The sequence below is a fragment of the Gorilla gorilla genome, chromosome 11 (assembly GCF_029281585.2).
Source record: "Gorilla gorilla gorilla isolate KB3781 chromosome 11, NHGRI_mGorGor1-v2.1_pri, whole genome shotgun sequence".
NCBI lineage: Eukaryota > Metazoa > Chordata > Mammalia > Primates > Hominidae > Gorilla > Gorilla gorilla.
In genome coordinates this window covers 103,779,476-103,803,876 of record NC_073235.2, presented here as the reverse complement: position 1 = coordinate 103,803,876, position 24,401 = coordinate 103,779,476, and the positions used below count along the sequence as shown (strand labels likewise).

The following is a 24,401-nucleotide window of genomic DNA, read 5'->3' as shown; positions in this document are numbered from 1 at the left end:
AAGAAAACTATCCCAGCTTTGAGATATAATCCACAACCAGAAACAGTGAGGATTTCATCCACATACTAACACCCCTATGTGTCAGAGACTGTCCCTCAGATGTTTAGCCAGCAGGATGGAAATATGGATTTCTGGAATTCATCATTCCTTCCACTGACTCAAGGGCAACTCAGGTTCTGGAAGCCAGTTCCACCGCTAAGGCTTAATGTGTTCTAATCGCACAGACCATAAAACACCCTCCAAAGGCTCCTCTTCGTGAGGTTCTCTGATGTGGACACTATGTCAGTGAACAATTTTAAACACTGTCATCAGCCTGGCACAGTGGCTCACACCTGTAATCCCAGCACTTTGGGAGGCCGAGGTGTGTGGATCACTTGAGGCTAGGAGTTCCAGACCAGCCTGGCCAACATGTTGGAAACCCTGTCTCTACTAAAAATACAAAAATTAGCCAGGTGTGGTGGTGGGTGCCTGTAGTCCCAGCTACTCAGGAGGCTGAGGCAGGAGAATCGCTCGAACCCAGGAAGCGGAGGTTGCAGTGAGCTGAGATGGTGCCACTTCACTCCAGCCTGAGTGACAGAGCGAGACTCTGTCTCAAAATAAAAATAAAACACTGTCATCCATGATAAAACCAATGCCTAAATTTTACCTCTTTGGGCAAAATGCCTATTTTTACCTTTCTGGATTTCCACCCAAAAATATAGAAATTTCTATAACTAGACATGGCATAAATGACATCCCTCCCTACCCCAGAAACACATCTCTTTTTTCATCTTGCTTATTTCACTCCAAGTATGCATTACTCTCTTCTCAAGACCCCGGGAAACAGGTAGACAGACTAGTGGATCCCAGGAGGGAGAAGATCTTGCACGTGTGGCAGCTGGTAAGCAGGGAAAACACGGGCTCTGCCACACTGAGGTGGGCTTCACTGCTAGTGAGAAGCAAAACAAAGGGAAGCCACCTCTGGGCCCAGAGCTTGGTCTTGAAGCTTTGCTGACCTCCCAACTCTCATCTCATTAGCATCAGAAGCTGAGAAGGAGGTTTAGAATCTCCTGGTTTATCATCCAAGGAGGTAGATAACCAAAAGATCTTAACTGCAGCTTCCTTTCAAAGCCCAATGGCCAGAATGAACACTAGATGGGAGATCCTCCCATCTCCACCACAGACCCGTCCTCACCTAAACAGAGAAACACTTTGTCGGGTGGGCAGCAGTCGCTCCACTTCCTCTTTGGTATAGTTGAGGTGCTGCAGCAGCTTCTTCTGCCGTATGATATAGAGGAGTTCCGCCAGGAAGAAAGGGTCTTCCTCACTCAGCAGATCCTCTGCCAAGAGATGTTCAAAAACATCCGAGGCTGAGCTGGACTTCTCCAGTTTCTTGTTGGGGACCAATCCTATGCAGAGAAACTTGAGGTTCTCCACATCTTGGACCCCCAGGTTTGAATCAATAATCAGAAGCTTCTCACGAAAGCTCACTTTACAGTTTTTATCTGAACTGGAACACCAGTGTTGACCTTGAGATTTCATGGCCAGCCTGAAAGGGACAGAGAGGTGGGGCAGGGAGTTAGAGAGTGAGGACATATGGCCCCCTGACTTCCCAGGCCCTCCCCTCACCACAACCTCCTCCGTTCTGGGCATTAGACTTTCCTAGAAGTGCTGAAAAATAAAAATTACTGCGAGGCTACTTCAAAAAGCAACAGCCCAGAAAACTTTTCCCCAACACTTGCAAGTTACTTTTTAGGAAACTTGGAGGGTGCTTATATTGGAATTCAATTCACCTTGATTTCTCCCAAATCAAAATGTTCCCAGAGAGAGAAAGAAAGTTAAGATGGAGGGACACAGCACAATTTTTCTCAAGCCTGGTAGCCTGATTGGAGCCCTTACATTCATTTCCAGCACGTGGCAGAAATAGCACTTGGATCTATGCTTTAAGTTTTAGACACAAAGCAATCTGGGGGAGGCAGGGTTATCCTTATGAGCTATCAACCCAAAGACAGCGAGGTACCATGAGGTATGTGTGTTACATCTTAACTTCAGACTGCAACCTGTAAGAGGGCAGGCCTTTATCTTACAGAAAGGGAAGGCATAATCCTAGACCTCAAGCCTGAGCAACATGGCGAGACCTGGTCTCTACTAAAAATACAAAAAATTATCAGGGCATGGTGGCACATGCCTGTGGTCCCAACTACTCAGGAGGCCGAGGATGGAAGGATCATTTGAGCCTGGGGAGCAGAGGTTGCAGTGAGCCATGATCATGCCACTGCACTTCACCCTGGGTGACAGAGTGAGACCCTGTTTCAAAAAGAAAAATAAATAAATAAAATATCCTAGACCTCAGGAGGAAAGGGTGGTTTTAGACAAGAGTTGCTCAAATCAGTGTAGGAAGTTAAAAATTACATGAGTCGGCTGCTCTGTCTATGGAGTAGCCATTCTTTTGTTTCTTTACTTCTCTAATAAACTTGTTTTCACTAAAAAAAAACAAATTACATGAGTCAATGTTTCCATCTGATCAGTTTATAAACTACGCTATTCTCTATACTAAATTTCATCATAATCAGAGGAGCAATGCAGTGATAAAATTTTCATTGTAATACTATTTATAAGCACTTGAGGTATGTAGTCAATATGCAGAACTTGGCTATTTTTAGAAACAAGAAAATACTTTATAAAGGAAGGAACAGGTGGGGTGTCATGGCTTACGCCTATAATCCCAGCACTTTGGGAAGCCAAGGCGGGTGGATCACTTGAGGCCAGGAGTTCAAGACCAGACTGGGCAACGTGGTAAAACCCCATCTCTACAAAAAATACAAAAATTAGCCAGGCATGGTGGTGCACGCCTGTGGTCCCAACTACTCAGAGGGCTGAAGCAGAAGGATCATTTGAGCCCCGGGGATGGAGGTTCCAATGAGCCATGATTGTGCCACTGCACTCCACCCTGGGTGACAGAGCGAGACCCTGCCTCAAAAATAAAACAAAACAACAAAAAAAAAACCTCCTAGACCTCAGAAGGAAAGGGTGATTTTAGACAAGAGTTGCTCAAATCAGCGAAGGAAGATAAAAATTACATGAGTCAATGTTTCCATCTGACTAGTCTATAAACTATGGTATTCTACATACTAAATTTCATTATAATCAGAGAAGCACTTCAGGAGACCGAGGCAGGTGGATCACTTGAGGCCAGGAATTCGGGACAAGCCTGGGCAACACGGTGAAACCCCGTCTCTACAAAAAATACAAAAATTAGCTGGGCTTGGTGGTGTATGCCTGTGGTCCCAGCTCCATAGGAAGCTGAGATGGAAGGATTGCTTGAATCTGGGAGGCGGAAGTTGCAGTAAGCCAAGACTGTGCCACTGCACTCCAGCTTGAGTGCTGGAGGGTGAAAGAGGGAGACTCCGTCTCAAATAAATAAATAGATAAATAAATAAATAAATAAATAAATAAATAAAGGAAGGAAGACACAGCAAAAATCAAAACCTCCATAACAAACAGTGGTGATATCGAGGTGACATAACTATAGATAATACAAATTTCCTTCTGGGCTTCCAATTGAATTTCTCAAATTTTATGCATATGTGAGCATACACGTTACTTTTGGTGTTAAAAGAAACAAAAAAATGTCATTTTTAATGTGATAATCCAGGGGATCTTCCCTGCTACTAGCCCTGAGGTCAAATGAGTGGTTTATTGGAGACACCTTTCTATTCTACCGCATCTTGCATTTGCCTTGTGGTTTCTTGACAGTTCTGATCTCTAGTTTTAGTGAGTCTACCAAACTTTGTCTCTGTGAGCTAACATATTTCTGCCCCAGTAAAAGGCTATGTTGGAGGCTTCTGGATTTTTTAACTTTTGTTTTCCCAGGCATGACAAAGAAATCTAAGAAAAAATAGTGCCATTGCTGACAAGTTTTTGCAAGTTTCTACAACACGAAGCCATGAAGCAAAGGAAAAGATTCAAGCATGAGACTCTGGAGTAAGAAGGGTTGTTAATTACATACCTTCAGATCAAGCTCCACCAATCTTCTGGAAGTAAACGGTTCTCAGGGAAATTGCCTGAAAACAAAGTTTTAAAGAAAGTAGAATCCTCTGTGTGCTCCAAGGTCCAAAGAAGCTCCCATTTGCTTGGGAAGAGACTTCAAGACTTGCTGGTTGTTTAAGTGAAAACTGAATCTTCAGGACTGGGTAGCCTGATACTAATTTCCTGCTGATGTCATCACTGCTTATCTGCCTTTTTCCCTCCCCTTTTCCAGGGTTAAGATATCTTTGACAAACAGCGTCTCCTAAAGGCTAATTTACAACTTTCTCACTGTAGAGCTTGGGGTTTCCCCAGGTAGAGCAAAAGCTTCCTAGAAACGAACCCGTGGAAGCCACAAAGTGCTTCAGGCTTTCCTTTGGATCTCCGTTTCCTTGGTAAGTCAAAAAGGGAAGCATCTGTTTTCCTAACCATCTCCTTCCCCAAACACACTTCACTTTTCAAATAAAGCCAAAAAGCTCAGGAAATAGTTGTCGGCCATGTTAACCCTTTCTTATGTCCACATGCAAATAAACAAATAACTTTTTTTTTTTTGAGGTGGAGTCTTGCTCTGTCACCCAGGCTGGAATGCAATGGAGCGATCTCCACTTACCGCAACCTCTGCCTCCTGTGTTCAAGTGATTCTCCTGCCTCAACCTCCCGAGTAGCTGGGATTACAAACATGCGCCACCACGCCCGGCTAATTTTTTGTATTTTTAGTAGAGATGAGGTTTCACTATGTTGGCCAGGCTGGTCTCGAACTCCTGACCTTGTGATCCACCCTCCTTGGCCTCCCAAAGTGCTGGGATTACAGGCATGGAGCCACCATGCCCGGCCCACAAATAAAATTTTTAAAAGATAAAAGAAAAGTGGGGATTCACTTTCAGTCTTTGTGGGAGAAATTAAGAAATAAAAAGAAAAAGAAAGGAAAAAAAAAAAGAAAAGTGGGGATGGTGAATTACAAGCCCATTTGGAGGTACCTGCAAGAGACTCAACAAATTTGTGGTAGGCAAAACTGACAGTATGTGTTCTCACAGCACATTCAAACCAGCAGGAAAGTGAGACTTTGAAGACATTATTTCTAATCATAAAAACAATACTGCACACTAATATTGCAACTACCATGTGCCAGGGCATTTACAAATATTTACTCATTTCACCATGCCAACAACACTGTAAGATAAATACTATTACCATGACTGCTGCTTTAACATGTGAAAACTAAGGCACAGAAAGGTTAATTAATTTGCCCAAGGTCACACAGTGAGCGGCTGGAAGAGCCAAGATTTAAACCAGCAAGTTTGGATCAAAGTCACTACACTATAATTAAGCTAACTCAAATGTGCAGCACTCTGGAAAGAGGTACAGAGTCTTAGAAAGATGTTTTATCTATGGGGAAAAAAAACAAGATTTATGATGCTTTGATTAGCAAATGTATTAAAATGTCCTTTCCATGTCCTAGGCATCATTCAGAGAACTTCTGTGCTTAAGAAAGACAAGTCCTGGGGCCAGGTGCGGTGGCTCCCGCCTGTAATCCCAGCACTTTGGGAGGCTGAGGCAGGCGGATCACGAGACCAGCTTGGCTAAGATGGTGAAACGCTGTCTCTACTACAAATACAAAAAATTAGCTGGGCGTGGTGGCACACACCTGTAATCCTAGCTGCTCGGGAGGTTGAGGCAGGAGAATCGCTTGAAGGCAGGAGGTGGAGGTTGCGGAGATCACGCCATCACACTCCAGCCTGGGCTACAGAGCAAGACTCCTTCTCAAAAAAAAAAACAAAAGAAAAAGAAAGACAAGTCCTGGCCGGGCACAGTAGCTCACACCTGTAATCCCAGCACTTTGGGAGGCTGAGGTGGGCAGATTGTTTGAGGTCAGGAGTTCAAGACCAGCCTGGCCATCATGGTGAAATCACATCTCAACTAAAAACATAAAATTCACCAGGCTTGGTGGCACACGCCTGTAATCCCAGCTACTAGGAGGCTGAGGCTGGAGAATCGCTTGAACCCGGGAGGCAGAGGTTGCAGTGAGCCAAAATCGTGCCATTGCACTCCAGCCTGGGTGACAGAGAAAGACTCTGTCTCAAAAAAAAAACAAAAAACAAACAAAAAAAAAACCTTCTTGGGAAAGGGGGGCCGGAGCACAGCAGGCTGGGTTACTCACTACCCCAGTTCCAGGGAAGGTGGGGCCCTGACCCTAGAATGCTGCAGCAGAGTGAGGAGGGGGCCCCAACTGACCATAAAGAGTGTAGGGACCACCTTCTTTGCCTGTTCTGTTGGGACCAGGCTAGTCATTATTTGTCCCAGCCTGGGGCTTCCCCTGTGGTTTCCAATTTGCAGTTACTTTAACTTAAAATATAAATATTATTTTCTGGAAAATAACTTAAAAAAGAAAGAAAGACAAGCCGTAAGTCTTGGTCTTCTATTTAGTTGTTTTATTATAAATATTAAATTTATTGGGCCATTTAGGGAGGCAACTTATTGAAACTATCACTTTCTCTCACTCTGTTCATAAAGTATATTAACTCTTTCAAATTTGATTCAATAATATTAAATATTTAGCAGGCAATTCAAAGCCCTGAATTGGGCACAATTGGAAAGCAAAGTGACCTGCTTTCCATAGTAACTATGGCGACCGGTACTACCATTTCTAAACTTCTCTGATGAACTCATAACAACTCCCAGCCTTAGCTGGCATTATTATCCACATTCAATAGATGAGGAAACCCAGATTCAGAGAGGCAAGGAATCTTGCCACCATCCCAAAGCTATGAACAAGAATTCAGGGCTCAAACGTGGGTCTCTCTGACTCCGAACCCCTTGCTCTTGATCCCCGGGCTACCACTGCCCGAATCTCAGTATGACATCGTGTAGCATCTGTAACTGCGGGCAGGGGGTGGTGATGCCACAGCGAGGCTTCACCTTGGTGCCACAGGGGCTTTAAGAAGGGACAATCAGTCAGACATTCCTTGGAGGAGGAAGTATTTGATCTAGGTCTGGAAGGTAAAGGTAGAATAAAGACCCAGGAAGTAAAACTGTAACTTTTATCCTACTGCTCCAGGGAAACATTTGAGTCAGGTTACAGAGGGGAGATGGTGTGCAGTGCAGATATTTGTACTCAGCATTTTCTACTTCCTCCTACACACAGTTACTGAGGGCATGTTGATGGTGGTAGAATAAACACGTCTTACAATCTCTTTCCTGATTGGTTGCAGTCTACTGAGTACACGTGAAGGGCCAATCAAAACCTTCATGGCCTTTTGTAGAGGTGGATGTCAACGACTGCTTTAGTTCCACATTAGTAGGGGGTAGTGGTAGCAGTTGTTGGCTTTCCTTGACATACAATCTCTGGTCCAAGTTCCCCACCCTCTGTTTGGGTAGACTAAAGGGTAATGACTCCTGGCTGGGCACGGTGGCTCACACCTGTTATCTCAGCACTTTGTGAGGCCGAGGTGGGTGAATCACCTGAGGTCGGGAGTTTGAGACCAGCCTGACCAACATGGAGAAAGCCCATCTCTACTAAAAATACAAAATTAGCCGGGCATGGTGGCACATGCCTGTAATCCCAGATACTCAGGAGGCTGAGGCAGGAGAATCACTTGAACCTGAGAGGCAGAGGTTGCAGTGAGCCGGATCATGCCATTGCACTGCAGCCTGCATAACAAGAGCGAAACTCCATCCAAAAAAAAAAGAGTCATGACTCCTAAAGGATTGGCATAAGCCATGGGGGAGGAGGAAGGGATATACTGGCTAGAGAAGAGCTCAGAGCACTGAAACCTCCACTCCAACCTATGAGGGTCCTCAGAAGGTCTTGAAGTAGCAAGTTCTCTAGATTTGACACCCCCAACCTCCAAGACCTCCTTACCCCCACTTTGCTCCATACCTTTGTTATGGGATCTTTGGGGTATCAATTTTCTGGCTGGAAACCTCTCTGACTGCAGCACCTTTGCCCGAGTTCTGGCCTGTGTCCAGGAAGAATGAGGTACACAGACAAGTGAAGGGTGAACAAGATGAAGAAGAGCTTTATTTAGTGTTAGAACAGCTCAGAGGAGGCCCACAGTGGGTAGCTCCTCTCTGTAGGCAGGTCATCTATCCAGTGCTCAATTCTCAGTGGAGTGGAGGCCCTGGAGAGGGTGGCTTCTCTCTGCTGGCAGGTTGTCTCTGCAGCTCTCAGTGGAGAAGGTAGCTCTTCTCTGCAGCCAGCCATCCCATTGTCTCCAGCTATCAGCAGAGAGTACTCCTCTCTGCAGCTGGTCATCCCACCACCTCTCTGCCCTCTTTGTCCTCTGGCCATCCTCTGTCCTGCTCTGGCTGAGCCCAGGGCTTTTATGGACCTCAGAGAGGAGGAAGTGGCTGCCAATTTGTCCACAGGCACCCAGAAGAGGCACCATGAGTCCCTACTACAATCTGCAGGACTGGCAGCCCCACCCCCAGCCTTCAGGCCCTCCCTGGCCTGAAGGCAGGGCCTTACTGGGGACCTGCCCCCTTCTGCCTCCCATTGCCATTCAAGGCCCCAGGACTTGGCCCCAACCCCACTTCAAGATTGGAGAAGGTGCCAGGAGTGAAGAGAGGCCAGGCAGTGGGAGCAGACACCCCCAAGCCTGCAGGGATGGGGTGGGAGGGGGTCCTTCCTGGGGCCCGCAGGGTGCAGGCTGCAGAGATGCCCAGGTCCTGCACCTAGGAGGGTGGCTGCTGCCACACCCTGGTGTTGGGAACAGTCCCCCAAATCTGGCCATAAACTGACCTGAAAACTGGCCATAAACAAAATCTCTGCAGCACTGTGACATGTTCTTGATGGCCATGACGGCCACGCTGAAGGCTGTTGTTTTACCGGAATGAGGGCAAGGAACACCTGGCCCACCCAGGGCGGAAAACTGCAAAAAGGCATTCCTAAACCACAAACAATAGCATGAGTGATATGATAAGGACATGTTCCTGCTGCAGATAACTAGCCAGAACCCATCCCTTTGTTTCGGCCCATCCCTTTGTTTCCCATAAGGGATACTTTTAATTAATCTATAATCTATAGAAACAGTGCTTATCACTGGCTTGCTGTCAATAAATATGCGGGTAAATCTCTGTTCGGAGCTGTCAGCTCTAAAGGCTGTCAGCCCCCTGATTTCCCACTCCACACTCTATATTTCTGTATGTGTGTCTAATTCCTCTAGCACCACTGGGTTAGGGTCTCCATGACCAAGCTGGTCTCTGCACCCAGGAAGGCAGATCCTGCCTGCTCCCAGCCCTCCTCCAAGAGCACAGGGGGGCTCAGATCCACAGCCACAGTCTGGGTGGCTGGGTTTGGGCAGCTGCAGCAGCACCCGAGGAGCTCCCGCTCCAACTCAGAAGGTGGGGGGCACCCACCAGCTCCATGGAGTGTGCACCCAGAGCCATGCCTCCCTGCTGCAGCCAGCATGATGGCAGCAGCCACTGCCATCACCTTTATCCACACATTCCAGACCTTCCCAGAACTGTCATATGTGGTATATGGTGTGAAACTAAGGTCTGAAGGAGTAGACTTTTTCTGTTAAAGACCCCATCAGAGATTTCCAGATAGTCAACAGGAAAGAGACGATAGCTAGACAAGTAAAATGCAACCAGGCCCGGGCAGTGTGGTGCTGTCTCCTATAGTACCAGCTACTGAGGAGGCTGAGGTAGGAAGATCACTTGAGCCTAGGAGTTGGGAGACCAGCCTGGGCAACATAGCAAGATCCCATCTCCAAAGAAAAAAAGTGACCCATTTTGTGTTTGCTATGCCACATAATAGAAGAACAGAGCAGCTAGGAAATTCTGGGGTGGCAAAACCTCAAAGTTCCGCAAGATGGCAGTAGTTCCTAAAAGTTAAATTAGCAATAGTTTGTCTAGGGAACTAGGTGGACGTGGTTAAATTGAGTAAAGTAGGCTGGGCATGGTGGCTCATGCCTGTAATCCCAGCACTTTGGGAGGCTGATGCAGGCGGATCACCTGAGGTTAGGAGTTTGAGACCAGCCTGGCCAAATGATGAAACCCTGTCTCTACTGAAAATACAAAAAAATTAGCCGGGCATGGTGGTGGGCGCCTGTAATCCCAGCTACTCAGGAGGCTGAGGCAGGAGAATCTCTTGAACCTGGGAGGCGGAGGCGGAGGCGGAGGCGGAGGTTGCAGTGGGCCATTGCGCTCCAGCCTGGGCAACAAGAGTGAAACTCTGTCTCAAAAAAAAAAAAAGAAAAAGAAAAATTGAGTAATGTGTACTATATATATTTATATATAATATATATTTATAAATATATTTAAATTTAAAATATATTATATAAATATATTATAAAAATAATTTTATATAACATAGATTGTATAGTATATAAATTTAAAATACATATTTTATATATCAATAAATGTAAAATGTTGTATATAAGAAACCACTATATATGTTTATATATTTGTGGGATTTTCTTAAGACAGGGTCTTGCTCTGTCGCACAGGCTGGAGTGCAGTGGCAAGATCATAGTTCACTGCAGCCTCAACCTCCAGGGCTCAAGTGATCCTCCCACCTCAACCTCCAGAGTAGCCGGAATTAAAGGCATGTCCCACCATGCCCAGCAAATTTTTAAAAATGTTTTTGTAGAAACTGGCTCTCACTTCATTGCCCAACCTGATCTCGAGCTCCTGGGCTCAAGCAATCCTCCCATGTCAACTTCCCAAAGTGCTGGGATTACAGGCATGAGCCACGGCACTTGGTCTGAGTAAAACAGTTTTAATGCTGCTCAAAAAAGATAAGACAAACGCAGAAAGGCCTTTCACTTCGAGGTTAGTTTGTTGTTTCTAGGACAAAAAACAGTGAGAAACTGCTAGTATTTGACATAATTTTTCAGAAGGAAGCATATGACTTAGCCACATCTATAAAAATTCACAATGAGGCAAGTGACAAGAAATGTCACCATATCAAAGTATACAAAGAAGGGGTTTGTTACAGTGGGTACATTCAGGTCTGAGCAAGGCAGGAGAGGGCTCCCGCGACACACACCAAGAGTGCTGGGCAACCATCAGGTGATGGTCAGGCGGTTGTTAAATGTTTCTGTAAAGTAATAATTGGTCACAGGTGGTGCCAGGGACAGGCAGTCCCCTAATAGAAAACACCTAAGACTGATCATCAGCTTCTCAAAAAGATCTCAGGAGTGGGGAGAAGTAATGCAAGATCCCGGAAGTATGCCAGCATATAAAACCCCAAGTCAAGAGGGCAAGCCCTGCACCTGGTTTCTCAGGTCACCTGCTTGGCCCTCTTCCAAGTTATACTTTCCTTCTTTTCTTTCCTTACTGTTCTAAAGCTTAATAAACTTTCTTGGCTCACTGCCACCTCCGCCTCCCAGGTTCAAGTGATTCGCCTGCCTCAGCCTCCCGAGTAGCTGGGACTAGAGGCATGTACCACCATGCCCAGCTGATTTTTCTATTTTTAGTAGAGATGAGGTTTCATCATCATGATGGCCAGGCTGGTCTCGAACTACTGACCTCAAGTAATCCACCCGCCTCAGCCTCCCAAAATGCTGGGATTACAGAAATGAGCCACTGTGCCCAGCCTAAAGCGTAATAAACTTTCACTGTTGCTCTGAAACTTGCCTCGGTCCCTCCTTCTGCCTTATGCCCCTCAGTCAAATTCTTTCTTCTGAGGAGGAAAGAATTGAGGTTGCTGCAGATTTGCCACCAGTAACTTGGATACCTTCCACCAGTAACAACTTCCGTTAAGATGGCAATACACCTCAAATTTATTTTTATTTTGAGACAGGGTCTCACTCTGTTCCCCAGGCTGGAGTACAGTGGCACAATCTCAACTCACTGAAACCTCCACCTCCCGGGCTCAAGTGATCCTCCCACCTCAGCCTTCCGAGTAGCTGGTACTACAGGCGCATGGTACCATACCCATCTAATTTTTGTATTTTTAGTAGAGACAGGGTTTTGCCGTGTTGCCCAAGGTGGCCTCAAATTCCTTGGCTCAAGCGATCCACCATCCTCAGCCTCCCAAAGTGTTGGGATTACAGGCATGAGCCACTGCACCCAGCCAAACTTATCTTTGTATGTTTGTTATAGGCAAAAGTACCCCAAGGTTAAGGCTCAGCCCAAGAGGTCAAGTGGGTTCAGGAAAGAATTCAAGAGCATGCTGACAGAATAAAGTGAAAGCAAGTTCATTAAGAAAGTAAAGGAATAAAAGAACGACTACCCCATAGGAAGAGTAGCCCTGATGGGCTGCTGACTGGCTATATTTATGGTTGCTTCTTGACTATACGCTAAACAAGAGGTGGCTTATTCGTGAGTTTTCCAGGAAAGAGGTGGGGAGGTCTGGACCTTTTAGACCATACAGGGTAACTTCTGAAAGTTGCTATGGCATTTGTAAACTATCATGGTGCTGTAGGAGTTTCTTTTAGCGTGCTAATGTATTATAATTACCATAGAATGGGCAGCAAAGGTAACCAGAGGTCTCTTCTGTCACCATCATGGTTTTGGCTGGTTTGGGTTGGCCTTTCTACCACATCCTGTCTTAGCAGCAGGGTCTTACAGGGTCTTGTGGTCTTGGGAAACCAGTCCTGCCAAACTCCTCTCATTCAGTGTAATCACTATCAAAATTCCAGAGGCCCTTTTTACATAAATTTGCAAGCGAATCCTAATAGTTATATGAAAATTTAGGGAAAGGTAAACCCAATACAGCCCTAACAATTTTGAAAAAGAACAGGCCAGTTGCAGTGGCTCACCCCTCAGCACTTTGGGAGGTGGAGGTGGGAGGATTGTTTGAGGCCAGGAGTTTGAGACCAGCCTGGGCAACATAGCAAGGCCTCATCTCTACAAAGAAAAAAAAAAAGAAGAAGAACAACAACAACAAAGTTAGAGGACTACATTTCTGGATTCCAAAACTTACTACGAAGTTACAATAATCAAGACAGTGTGGTACTAGCATAGGATAGAGCAACAGAATTGAGTCCAGAAATAAACCCTTATAGTTAGTTGATTTGTGATAAGTATAAAATAATTCTATAGGGAAAAAATAGTATTTTCAATAAGTAATGCTAAGACAAGTGAACATTTATGTGCAAAAGAATGAGGCTGGATGATTATCTCGCACTGCATACACAAAAATAACTCAAAATGGGTCAAAGAGCTAAAATCATAAAACTTTAGAAGAAAACATAGGTGTAACACCTCATAGGCAATTGATTTAGACAATGGTTTTTTAGGTATGACACCAAAAGCATAAGCAATAACATAAAAAACAGAAATCAAGTGAACTTCATCAAAATTTAAAACTTGTACTGTATAGTATCCAGAAAGTGAGAAGACAATCCATGGAATGGGAGAATATATTTGCAAAGATTGTACCTGATAAGAAACTAGTATCCAGAATATTAAAAAGAATGCTTACAACTCAACAATAAAAAGACAACCCACCGGGTGTGGTGGCTCACGCCTGTAATCCTAGCATTTTGGGAGGCCGAGGCAGGCAGATCACCTGAGTTCAGGAGTTCAAGACCAGCCTGGCCAACATGGCGAAACCCTGTCTCTACTAAAAATACAAAAATTAGCCAGGCGTGATGGTGGGTGCCTATAATCCCAGTTACTACGGAGGCCAAGGCAGGAGAGTCGCTTGAACTCAGGAGGTGGAGGTTGCAGTGAGCCGAGATTGGACCACTGCACTCCAACCTGGGCGACAGAGTGAGATTCCATCTCAGAAAAATAAAATAAAATAAAATAAAATAAAATAAAATAAATAACCCAATTTTAAAATGAGAAAGGATTTGAGGCCAGGCACAGTAGCTAATGTCTGTAATCCCAGCACTTTGGGAAGCCAAGGCAGTCAGATCACCTGAGGTCAGGAGTTCGAGACCAGCCTGGCCAACATGGTGAAACCCTGTCTCTACTAAAAATACAAAAATTAGTTGGGCGCGGTGGCTCACGCCTGTAATCCCAGCACTTTGGGAGGCCAAGGCAGGCGGATCACGAGGTCAGGAGATAGAGACCATCCTGGCTAACACTGTGAAACCCTGTCTCTACTAAAAATACAAAAAATTAGCCGGGCGTGGTGGAGGGCGCCTGTAGTCCCAGATACTTGGAAGGCTGAGGCAGGAGAATGGCATGAACCCAGGAGGCGGAGCTTGCAGTGAGCTGAGATTGCACCACTGCACTCCAGCCTGGGCCACAGAGCGAGAATCCGCCTCGAAAAACAATACAAAAATTAGCTGGGCATGGTGGCGAGCTCCTGTAAACCCAGCTACTCCCAAGTACTAGGGAGGCTGAGGCAGGAGAATGGCTTGAACCCGGAAGGCAGAGGTTACAGTGAATCAAGATAACGCCACTGCACTCCACCCTGGGCGACAGAGTGAGACTCCGTCTCAAAAACAAAAAAATAAAAAAAACCTCATACACTGCTGGTGGGAATATAAAATGATGCTACTACTTTGAAAAGCAGTTTGGCAGTTCCTCAAAAGGCTAAACATAGAGTTACTATATGATGAGCACTCTCACTTCTAAGGTATATGCCCAGAAGAACTGAAAACATATATCCATATAAAAATTCATATACGAATATTCATAGCAGCATCATCCATAATAGCAAAAAAGTGGAAAGTCTAAATTTCGATCAACTGATGAATAAACTAAATGTGGTATATCCACACAATAGAGTATTATTCAGCCATAAAATGTAATGAAGCACTGGTACACTCCATAGCACAGATGAACCTTGAAACATGCTAAGTGAAGGAAGTCAGACACGAAAGGCCACATGTTTATTTTTATAAAATATCCAGAATAGGCAAATCGTAGAGACAGAAAATGGATTATTGTTTCTAGAGGCTGGGGGAAGAGGAGGATTAGAGTGGCAGCTCACTGGTATGGAGTTCCTTTCTAGGTAGATGGAAATGTTCTGGAATTAGATAGTGGTGATGATTGCACAACTCTGTAAATATACTAAAATCCACTGCATCATTTACTTTAAAGGGGCAAATTTTATGGCTTGTGAATTACATTTCAATAAAAAGAAGACGAGGAAACCTAGGATACGTCACAATCCCATGCCACAAACTACTTACACTTCCAATATAAAAACTATATCAACAATAGTTTACATCATGTTCAGTACATTGCTTGCTAAAGTAAGGTCATGAATGTATCAAAATATTTTATAAAAGTTAAAATTTAGGAGATCCATCATTTCTCTTTTCAATCCATCACTGACTCATTCAATATATATTTATGTGTATGCCAGGCTCTTCATCAGGTAAAGTGTTTAGGAGAGATATAAAGATAAAACTGATGAGAATTCTGCACTTGAGCTACAGCATACTCTCCAAGAACTACAGCATGAGATATAAAATGAAAAGAAGGCTTGGAGGAGATTCACACGAAATAGTACTGTTCAGGAGAGGGGGCGATAATTCCAATGGAAGAGATAACTGACTTCATGGAGGATAGAAGGAGACAGTATTTGAACTGCCCTTGAAGTATGGTTATATTTTGGGGATGTGGAGATGTGGGGTAGGGTGATATGCTGGGGTTCCAGATGGTCCAGAAATATACAATCACCAGAACCAAAGATCCAGAGGTAGGAGATATGAGCTGTTCAATTTGGCTGAGCTAACAGTGTTTGGAGTGGGATCTTGAAGAAGCTGAAAATGAAGATACCAACTAGACAGTTAGAGAAAGACTTCCAATGTTTGACTGAACTGCATTTTATTGTGTATGCATTTAAGAATCTTTTTTTTTTGTATTCTCTAAAGATTTTTAAAATATTTTATTTTAAGTTCTGGATACAAGTGCAGGATGTGCGGGTTTGTTAATAGGTAAACGTGTCCCATGGTGGTTTGCTGCACCTATCAACCTATCACCTAGGTATTAAGCCCCACATACATTAGCTAGTTATCCTGATGCTCTCCCCGCTACGGCCCCTGCATCAGGCCCCAGTGTGTGTTGATCTCATCCCTGTGTCCGTGTGTTCTCATTGTTCAGCTTCTGCTTACAAGTGAGAACACGTGGTGTTTGGTTTCCTGCTCCTCTGTTAGTTTGCTGAGGATAATGGCTTCCAGCTTCATCCATGTCCCTGCAAAGGACATGATCTCATTCCTTTTTTAAAAAAAAAAAACAAAATTATTTCCATAGGTGTTCGGGGAACAGATGGTATCTGGTTACATGCATAAGTAATCTGGTTACATGGATAAGTAATCTGGTATCTGGTTACATGCATGAGTAAGTGGTTACTTGTGAGATTCTGGTGCACCCATCACTTGAGCAGTATACACTGAACCCAGTTTGTATTCTTTTATCCTTCACCCCCTCCCACCCTTTCCCCTGAGTCCCCAAAGTCCATTGTATCCTTCTTATGCCTTTGCATCCTCATAGCTTATCTCCCACTTATGAGTGAGAACATAAAATGTTTGGTTTTCCATTCCTGAGTTACTTCCTTTAGAGTAATAGTCTCCAGGTTGCTGTGAATGTCATTAATTCATTCCTTTTTATGGCTGAGTAGTGTTTAGGTGAGGTTATTTGTAAGTAATTAATATTGAGTAAATAAGATTCATCCATAGTGGCAAAGCCACATAACTTCTAACTATCTTAAACTATATCTAAATGGTACCAAAACATGCAGTCAATTCTAAAAGCTCAGCTAATGATATTTCATAATATAGGAAAATATTCACAACATATTTTTGTGTAAAAAAAAGCAGACTTCAAAATGGAATATGCATTATGATTCCAATCATGTAAAAGCTATACATGAACACATACAAAGATTAACAGATATAAACAAATGGAAGAATGAATGGAGAGATAGATGATAGACAGATTGAGTGGTGGTGGAGAATAACAGATTTAAAAAAAAATTGTGCCTTTCTATATTTTCAAAACCATTTAAATAAGTATTACCTTTGGAGTTAGAAAATGATATGTATTTTAAATCCATAATTCAACTACTTATCTATATGATGTCAAACTGGATTAGGCTGAATTATCAGCAAGTGAATAAAACAGTTCCTTCATCCATGGAGAAACATCCATTTATGACATTCTTTGAATTCCTCTTCTGTTAGAATTCTTTATGAATTTAAAATAGAAACATGGCCAGACTCAAGATTTCAATACAAAGATTACTTTTTCATGTTCAGTAATAACCAATTAAAAGAATTAATGAAAAATCTGATTCACTGTATCACCAAAAGCTGTAACGGCTGCACTGCACAGTATTCCATGGTGTATATGTACCACATTTTCTTTATCCAGTCTATCTTTGATGGGCATTTGCTATTGTGTCTTTGCTATTGTGAAGAGTGCTGCAATGAACAAAAATGTGCATGTATCTTTATAATAAAATGGTTTATATTCCTTTGGGTATATACCCAGTAATGGGATTGCTGGGACAAATAGTATTTCTAGTTCTAGATCTTTGAGGAATAGCCACACACACTTCCACAATGGTTGAACTAATTTACATTCCCACCAACAATGTAAAAGTGTTCCTACTTCTCCACAGCCTCGCCAGCATCTGTTGTTTTTTGACTTTTTAATAATCACCATTCTGACCGGCATGAGATGGTATCTCATTGTGGTTCTCCTTTGCATTTCTCTAATGATCAGTAAGGTTGAGCTTTTTTTTAATGTTTGTTGGCCACATAAATGTCTTCTTTTGAGAAGTGTCTGTTCATGTCCTTTGTCCACTTTTTGATGGGGTTGTTTTTTTCCTTGTAAATTTGTTTTAAGTTCCTTGTAGGTTCTGGATATTAGACCTTTGTCAGATGGATAGATTGCAAAAATTTTCTCCCATTCTGTAGGTTGCCTGTTCACTCTAATGATAGTTTCTTTTGCTGTGCAGGAGCTCTTTAGTTTAATTAGATCCCATTTGTAATTTCTGCTTTTGTTGCAATTGCTTTTGATGTTTTTGTCATGAAACCTTTGCTTGTGCCTATGTCTTGAATGGTATTAAATAGATTTTCTTCTAGGGTTTTTATAGTTTTAGGTTTTACATTAAGTCTTTAATCTTGAGTTAATTTTTGTATAAGGTGTAAGGAAGGGGTCAGTTTCAATTTTCTGCATATGGCTAGCCAGTTTTCCCAGCACCATTTATTAAATAGGGAATCTTTCCCCATTGCTTGTTTTTGTCAGGTTTGTCGATGATCAGATGGCTGTAGATGTGTGGTCTTCTTTCTCTGGTCTCTATTCTGTTCCATTGGTCTATGTGTCTGTTTTTGTACCAGTACCATGCCATTTTGGCTACTGTAGCCTTGCAGTATACTTTGAAGTTGGGTAGTGTGATGCTTCCAGCTTTGTTCTTTTTGCTTATTGTTGTCTTGGTTATACGGGCTCTTTTTTGGTTCCATTTGAATTTTAAAGTAGTTTTTTTCTAATTCTGTGAAGAATGTCAATAGTAGTTTAATGGGAATAGCAACGAACCTACAAATTACTTTGGGTAGTATGGCCATTTTCATGATATTGATTCTTCCTATCCACGAGAATGGAATGTTTTTTCATTTGTGTCCTCTCTTATTTCCTTGAGCAGTGGTTTGTAGTTCTCCTTGAAGAGATCCTTCACATCTTATTAGCTGTATTCCTAGGTATTTTATTCTTTCTAGCAACTGTGAATGGGAGTTCATTCATGATTTGGCTCTCTGCTTGTGTATTGTTGGTGTATAGAATGCTTGTGATTTCTGCACATTGATTTTGTATCCTGAGACTTTGCTGAAGTTGCTTATCAGCTTAAGGAACTTTTGGGCAGAGATAATGGGGTTTTCTAGATATAGTATCATGTCATCTGCAAACAGACAGTTTTACTTCCTCTTTTCCTATTTGAATACCCCTTATTTGTTTCTCTTGCCTGATTTTCTTGGCCAGAACTTCCAATACTATGTTAAATAGGAGTGGTGAGAGACGGCATCCCTGTCTTGTGCCAGTTTTCAAGGGGAATGCTTCCAGCTTTTGCCCATTCAGTATGATATTGGCTGTGGGTTTGTCATAAATGGTTATTATTTTGAGATATTTTCCATCAATACCTAGTTTATTGAGAGTTTTTAACATGAAGCAACGTTGAATTTTATTGAAGGCCTTTTCTGTATCTATTGAGATAATCATGTGGTTTTTGTCTTTAGTTCTGTTTATGTGATGAATTATGTTTCTTGATTTGCGTATGTTGAACCAGCCTTGCATCCCAGGGATGAAGCCAACATTCCAAACATTTTATTTATTTATTTATTTATTTATTTATTTATTTATTTATTTATTTATTTTTGAGACAGAGTCTCGCACTGTCGCCCAGGCTGGGGTGCAGTGGCAAGATCTCAGCTCGCTGCAAGCTCCACCTCCCAGGTTCATGCCATTCTCCTGCCTCGGCCTCCCAAATAGCTGGGACTACAGGCTCCCGCCACAACGCCTGGCTAATTTTTTGTATTTTTAGTAGAGACGGGGTTTTACATGTTAGCCAGGATGGTCTTGATCTCCTGACCTCGTGATCCGCCCGCCTTGGCCTCCCAAAGGGCTGGGATTATAGGCGTGAGCCACTGCGCCCGGCCTCCAAACATTTTAATCTCATAACAATGCATCACTTGGGTTAACTAGGTTGAGATAAATATAAACTGTCAATTTTTTCCCCTCACATAAAAGTCCAGAGGTAGGTAATTAGGGCTGACACAGTGATTCCAGTGATTCTGCTCCTTCATGCCCTCATCCAACAAGGCTTCTTGCTGCTCACTACCCAGCTACCCCTACGTGTGGCCCTTATCTTCATGGTTCAAGATGGCAGCTAGAGCTGCTAAGTAGTTAAGATCCCTTTCACACACTTTCCTTCTGTCATAATTAACACAGGGTTTTAGCTCATGAGGCCAAGCATACACATTACTTCCCACTGGCACCCCTATGCAATATTAAATGCAAAGATACCCTCAGGAGTCCTGTGCTCAAAACAAGTACAAAATAACTTTTTGTTGTTGTTTGTGGTGCTGGTGGTTTTATTTATTTATTTTTTCTGAGACAGGGTCTCACTCTGTCTCCCATGCTGAAGTGCAGTGGTGTGATCACAGGTCACCACAACCTTGACCTCTCTGGGCTCGAGGATCCACCCACTTCAGCCTCCCAAGTAGCTGGGACTACAGGAACACGCCAACACATCCAGCTAAATTTTGTATTTTTTTGTAGAGATGGAGTCTTGCTATGTTGCCCAGGCTGGTCTCAAACTCCTGGGCTCAAGTGATCAGTCCACCTCAGCCTCCCAAAGTACTCAGATTATAGGTATGAGCCACCATGGCATCAAAATAACTTGGAAAGTAGGAATAATTGCTTGTTGTTCCTGAAAACTGTCTCTTCGACACTTTTCAGCCTCTGTTGCATGATCATGACAAAATATACACAAATAGACATACAGATACACATCAGTTAAAACTAACCTCAAGAAATAGAAAAATAAATAAATCATAAAATATTTAAAAAGTGGTATTCTGACACACTGCCCAGAGGTACCCCTGTTCAGCAATTTTAAAAAATTTTAAAAATAGCCCTCTCCCTCTCCCCACGGTCTCCCTCTGCCTCTCTTTCCACGGTCTCCCTCTGATGCCGAGCCGAAGCTGGACTGTACTGCTGCCATCTCGGCTCACTGCAGCCTCCCTGCCTGATTCTCCTGCCTCGGCCTGCCGAGTGCCTGCGATTGCGGGCGCCGCCACACCTGACTGGTTTTCGTATTTTTTTGGTGGAGACGGGGTTTCACTGTGTTGGCCGGGCTGGTCTCCAGCTCCTGACCGCGAGTGATCTACCAGCCTCGGCCTCCCGAGGTGCTGGGATTGCGGGCGGAGTCTCGCTCACTCAGTGCTCAATGTTGCCCAGGCTGGAGTGCAGTGGCGTGATCTCAGCTGGCTACAACCTCCGCCTCCCAGCCGCCTGCCTTGGCCCCCCAAAGTGCCGAGATTGCAGCTTCTGCCCGGCCACCACCCCATCTGGGAAGAAGTGAGGAGCGTCTCTGCCCGGCCGCCCCGTCTGAGAAGTGAGGAGCCCCTCTGCCCGGCAGCCACCCCGTCTGAGAAGTGAGGAGCCCCTCCGCCCGGCAACAGCCCCATCCGGGAGGGAGGTGGGGGGTCAGCCCCCGCCCGGCCAGCCGCCCCGTCCGGGAGGGAGGTGGGGGGCGCCTCCGCCCGGCCGCCCCGTCTGGGAAGTGAGGAGCCCCTCTGCCCGGCCACCACCCCATCTGGGAGGTGTACCCAACAGCTCATTGAGAACGGGCCATGATGACCATGGCGGTTTTGTGGAATAGAAAAGGGGGAAATGTGGGGAAAAGATAGAGAAATCAGATTGTTGCTGTGTCTGTGTAAAAAGAAGTAGACATGGGAGACTTCATTTTGTTCTGTACTAAGAAAAATTCTTCTGCCTTAGGATGCTGTTGATCTATGACCTTACCCCCAACCCTGTGCTCTCTGAAACATGTGCTGTGTCCACTCAGGGTTAAATGGATTAAGGGCGGTGCAAGATGTGCTTTGTTAAACAGATGCTTGGAGGCAGCATGCTCGTTAAGAGTCATCACCACTCCCTAATCTCAAGTACCCAGGGACACAAACACTGCGGAAGGCCGCAGGGTCCTCTGCCTAGGAAAACCAGAGACCTTTGTTCACTTGTTTATCTGCTGACCTTCCCTCCACTATTGTCCTATGACCCTGCCAAATCCCCCTCTGTGAGAAACACCCAAGAATGATCAATAAAAAAAAAAAAAAAAAAAAATTAAAAATAATAATAGGCCATGTGCAGTGGCTCACACCTGTAATCCCAGCACTTTGGGAGGCCGAGGCTGGTGAATCGCCTGAGGTCAGGAGTTCAAGACCACCCTGGCCAACATGGTGAAACCCTGTCTCTACTAAAAACACAAAAATTAGCCGGGTGTGGTGGCAGGAGCCTGTAATCCCAGCTACTCGGGAGGCTGAGGCAGGAAAATCGCTTGAACCCAGAAGGCAGAGGTTGCAATGAGCCAAGATCATGCCACTGCACTCCAGCCTGGGCAGCAGAATGAAACTATGTCTCAATAATAATAATAATAATAATAATAATAATAATAATAATAATAGTAAGCAACTCTAATGATATTTCAAACAATGGTCCCCTTTTAGGTCACACTATCAAATCAGAGAAAGATATACTTGATTAGCTGTAAAATGCAATTTGAGGTCTAGGTGAATGAACAAGTAACCTCTAAATCATAAGGCTATTGTTACAAACTGAATGTTTGTATCCCCCCCAGAATTCAAAGGGGAGACAGTATCCCCAAAGTGACAGTATCAGAACGTGGGGCCTTTGGGAGGTAATTAGGTGATGAGGGTAGAGCCCTCATGAATGGAATTTGTGCCCTTAAAGAAGATACACTTGAGAGTTTGCATCCTCTTTTTCTGCCATGTGAGAACATCAAAAGACTGACATCTGGTAAGATCTGGAAGCATGCCTTACCAGACACCAGATATGCTACCACTTAGATGTTGGATTTCCCAGCCTCCGGAACTGTGAGAAATAACTGCTGTTTAAGTCACCTGGTCTATGGTAATTTGGTATAGTTGCCCAAATGGACTGTGATGGTTAATACTGAGTATTAACTTGATTGAATAGAAGGATGCAAAGTGTTCCTGGGTACATCTGTGAGGGTGCTGCCAAAGGAGATTTAACATTTGAGTCAGTGGACTGGGAAAGGCAGACCATCCTCAATCTGGGTGGGCACTATCTAATCAGCTGCCAGCACTGCCAGAATAAAAGCAGGCAAAACATGGAAAGACTAGACTGGTGTAGTCTTCTGGCCTCCATCTTTCTCTCATGCTGAATGCTTCCTGCCCTCAAACATTGGACTCCAAGTTCTTCAGCTTTGGGACTTGAATTGGCTTCCTTGCTTGCAGATGACCTATTGTGGGACCTAACCCTGTGATCATGTGAGTCAATTCTCCTTAATAAACTCCCCTTTTTATATACATGTATCCTATTAGTTCTGTCCCTCTAGAGAAACATGACTAATACATTGAGTAAGATAGTTCCTGTCCTTTTTTTTTTTAAAGAGATGGGATCTTGCTATATTGCCCAGGTTGGTATGCAGTGGCTATTTGTAGGCACAATCACAGCATGCTATGACCCTGAACTCCTGGGTTCAAAAGATCCTCCCACCTCAGCCTCCCAAGTAACTGGGAATACAGGTACCCACACCCACACCCAGCTAATTTTTGTATTTTTACTAGGGACAGCGTTTACCATGTTGGCCAGGCTGGTCTCGAACTCCTGACCTGAAGTGATCTGCCCTCCTTGGCCTCCCAAAGTGCTGGGATTACACGTGTGAGCCACTACGCCCAGCCTTTTGGATTCTTATGTGTAGGAGAGGATAAGTTTCTTTCTCAGAGTGTGCTGCAGCCAGACATAATATTTCTCCTTGGCAGAAACTCTGCTGTTCCAATCATACATGTAGCCATTGAGTTCAATGTGAAGATCCAGGAGTGGGCGTTTTCTGGAGAAAACAAGAAAGGCAAAATTTAATGCCATGCAAATATCAAAGAGAAGACTGTCGTTAGGGCGAAATGAGGCAACAGATGTGAAAGTTCTTTGAAACTGTTCCTTTCTGAAGGCACCACAAGCTGCTTAGCAAATGATCCAAACTAACTTGCAATACTCTGGCCTGATGGCCACCATCCCCTCCCTCAAGGGGCTGCTGAGTTTCACTCTGGGAACATACCAGCCAGATGATAACCCACGTGGATCATCTATGCAAATGGGGATGGGCTTAAAAGGCCAGTAATACCACCGGCCCATGGAGTATCTATCTTGGAAGGCTGAGTGGCTCCTGCTCTAACCCCCGCTTCCTGCTGGGCCACCACTAAGGAGGCCAGGTAAAGAAGGCCATGAGATTTATTCCTGGGGTACGCAGAGGTACAGCCCAGAATGCATTTGACAGGTGGCTCAGAAACATCATTCTAAATTGTAATTAGAGTGCAACTGAAAAAGGCCAGTTAATCTTATACTTGAGGTACATTGTGGCTTCATTCAGCTTAAATGGAAACCAGCTCACTGATGTTTCTCTTAGAAAAGTATTCTTGCCAATAAACATTAAAAAAATGTTTATATAACAAAGCCTTCCAGATCTGAACAGTCAGATACCACTTTTCACCCATCAAATTGTCAAAACTTGAGGAAATATAAGAGCATGCAGTGTCAGGGAGAATTCAGGGACACAGCTACTCTCCTATAAAGCTGATATGACCATCCTATAGGACATCTAGTAAGATGCATCCAAGGCTTGAAAAAATGCGTGTCCTTTGACTCTGTAATTCCACTTCCGGGAATTGTCCCCCTAGAAAACAATTAAGGATAAGAACAAATACTAAGTTACAAGGATGTTTAATACTTACTTTGTATGAACGCAAACACTGTGCAACAACTGAAGATTGATCAAGTAAATTAAGCTA

At 43.9% G+C, this 24,401-nt stretch overlaps 2 protein-coding genes across 27 annotated transcripts in view; both read right to left on the bottom strand.

Moving 5' to 3' along the window:
* CASP10 (caspase 10) overlaps window positions 1–4,399 on the bottom strand; it is a 38,906-nt gene extending 34,507 nt beyond the window's left edge. For 4 of the 6 annotated variants that reach the window (XR_008677431.2, XM_019021821.3, XM_063695087.1 and 1 more), the window contains exons 1-2: window positions 3,989–4,317; window positions 1,175–1,528 (exon numbers count right to left, since the gene is read on the bottom strand). Coding sequence is in view for 3 of the 6 variants with exons in the window: in XM_019021821.3 (XP_018877366.1) it covers window positions 1,175–1,521 (347 nt within the window). In the remaining 3 variants the exon portion in view is untranslated. Of the gene's footprint in view, window positions 1–1,174; window positions 1,529–3,988 lie in introns of all 6 variants that reach the window. The other 2 variants (XR_008677429.2, XR_008677430.2) reach the window with 1 other exon arrangement.
* Window positions 4,400–14,706: 10,307 nt separating this feature from the next.
* The window catches only part of CFLAR (CASP8 and FADD like apoptosis regulator), a 57,065-nt gene continuing 47,370 nt past the window's right edge, over window positions 14,707–24,401 (bottom strand). For 7 of the 21 annotated variants that reach the window (XM_055379372.2, XM_004033028.4, XM_055379371.2 and 4 more), the window contains one exon: window positions 14,707–23,446. In XM_055379372.2, the coding sequence (XP_055235347.1) occupies window positions 23,308–23,446 (139 nt within the window). In that variant the 3' untranslated portion in view covers window positions 14,707–23,307. Of the gene's footprint in view, window positions 24,287–24,401 lie in introns of all 21 variants that reach the window. The other 14 variants (XR_004069618.3, XR_010129668.1, XR_004069620.3 and 11 more) reach the window with 7 other exon arrangements.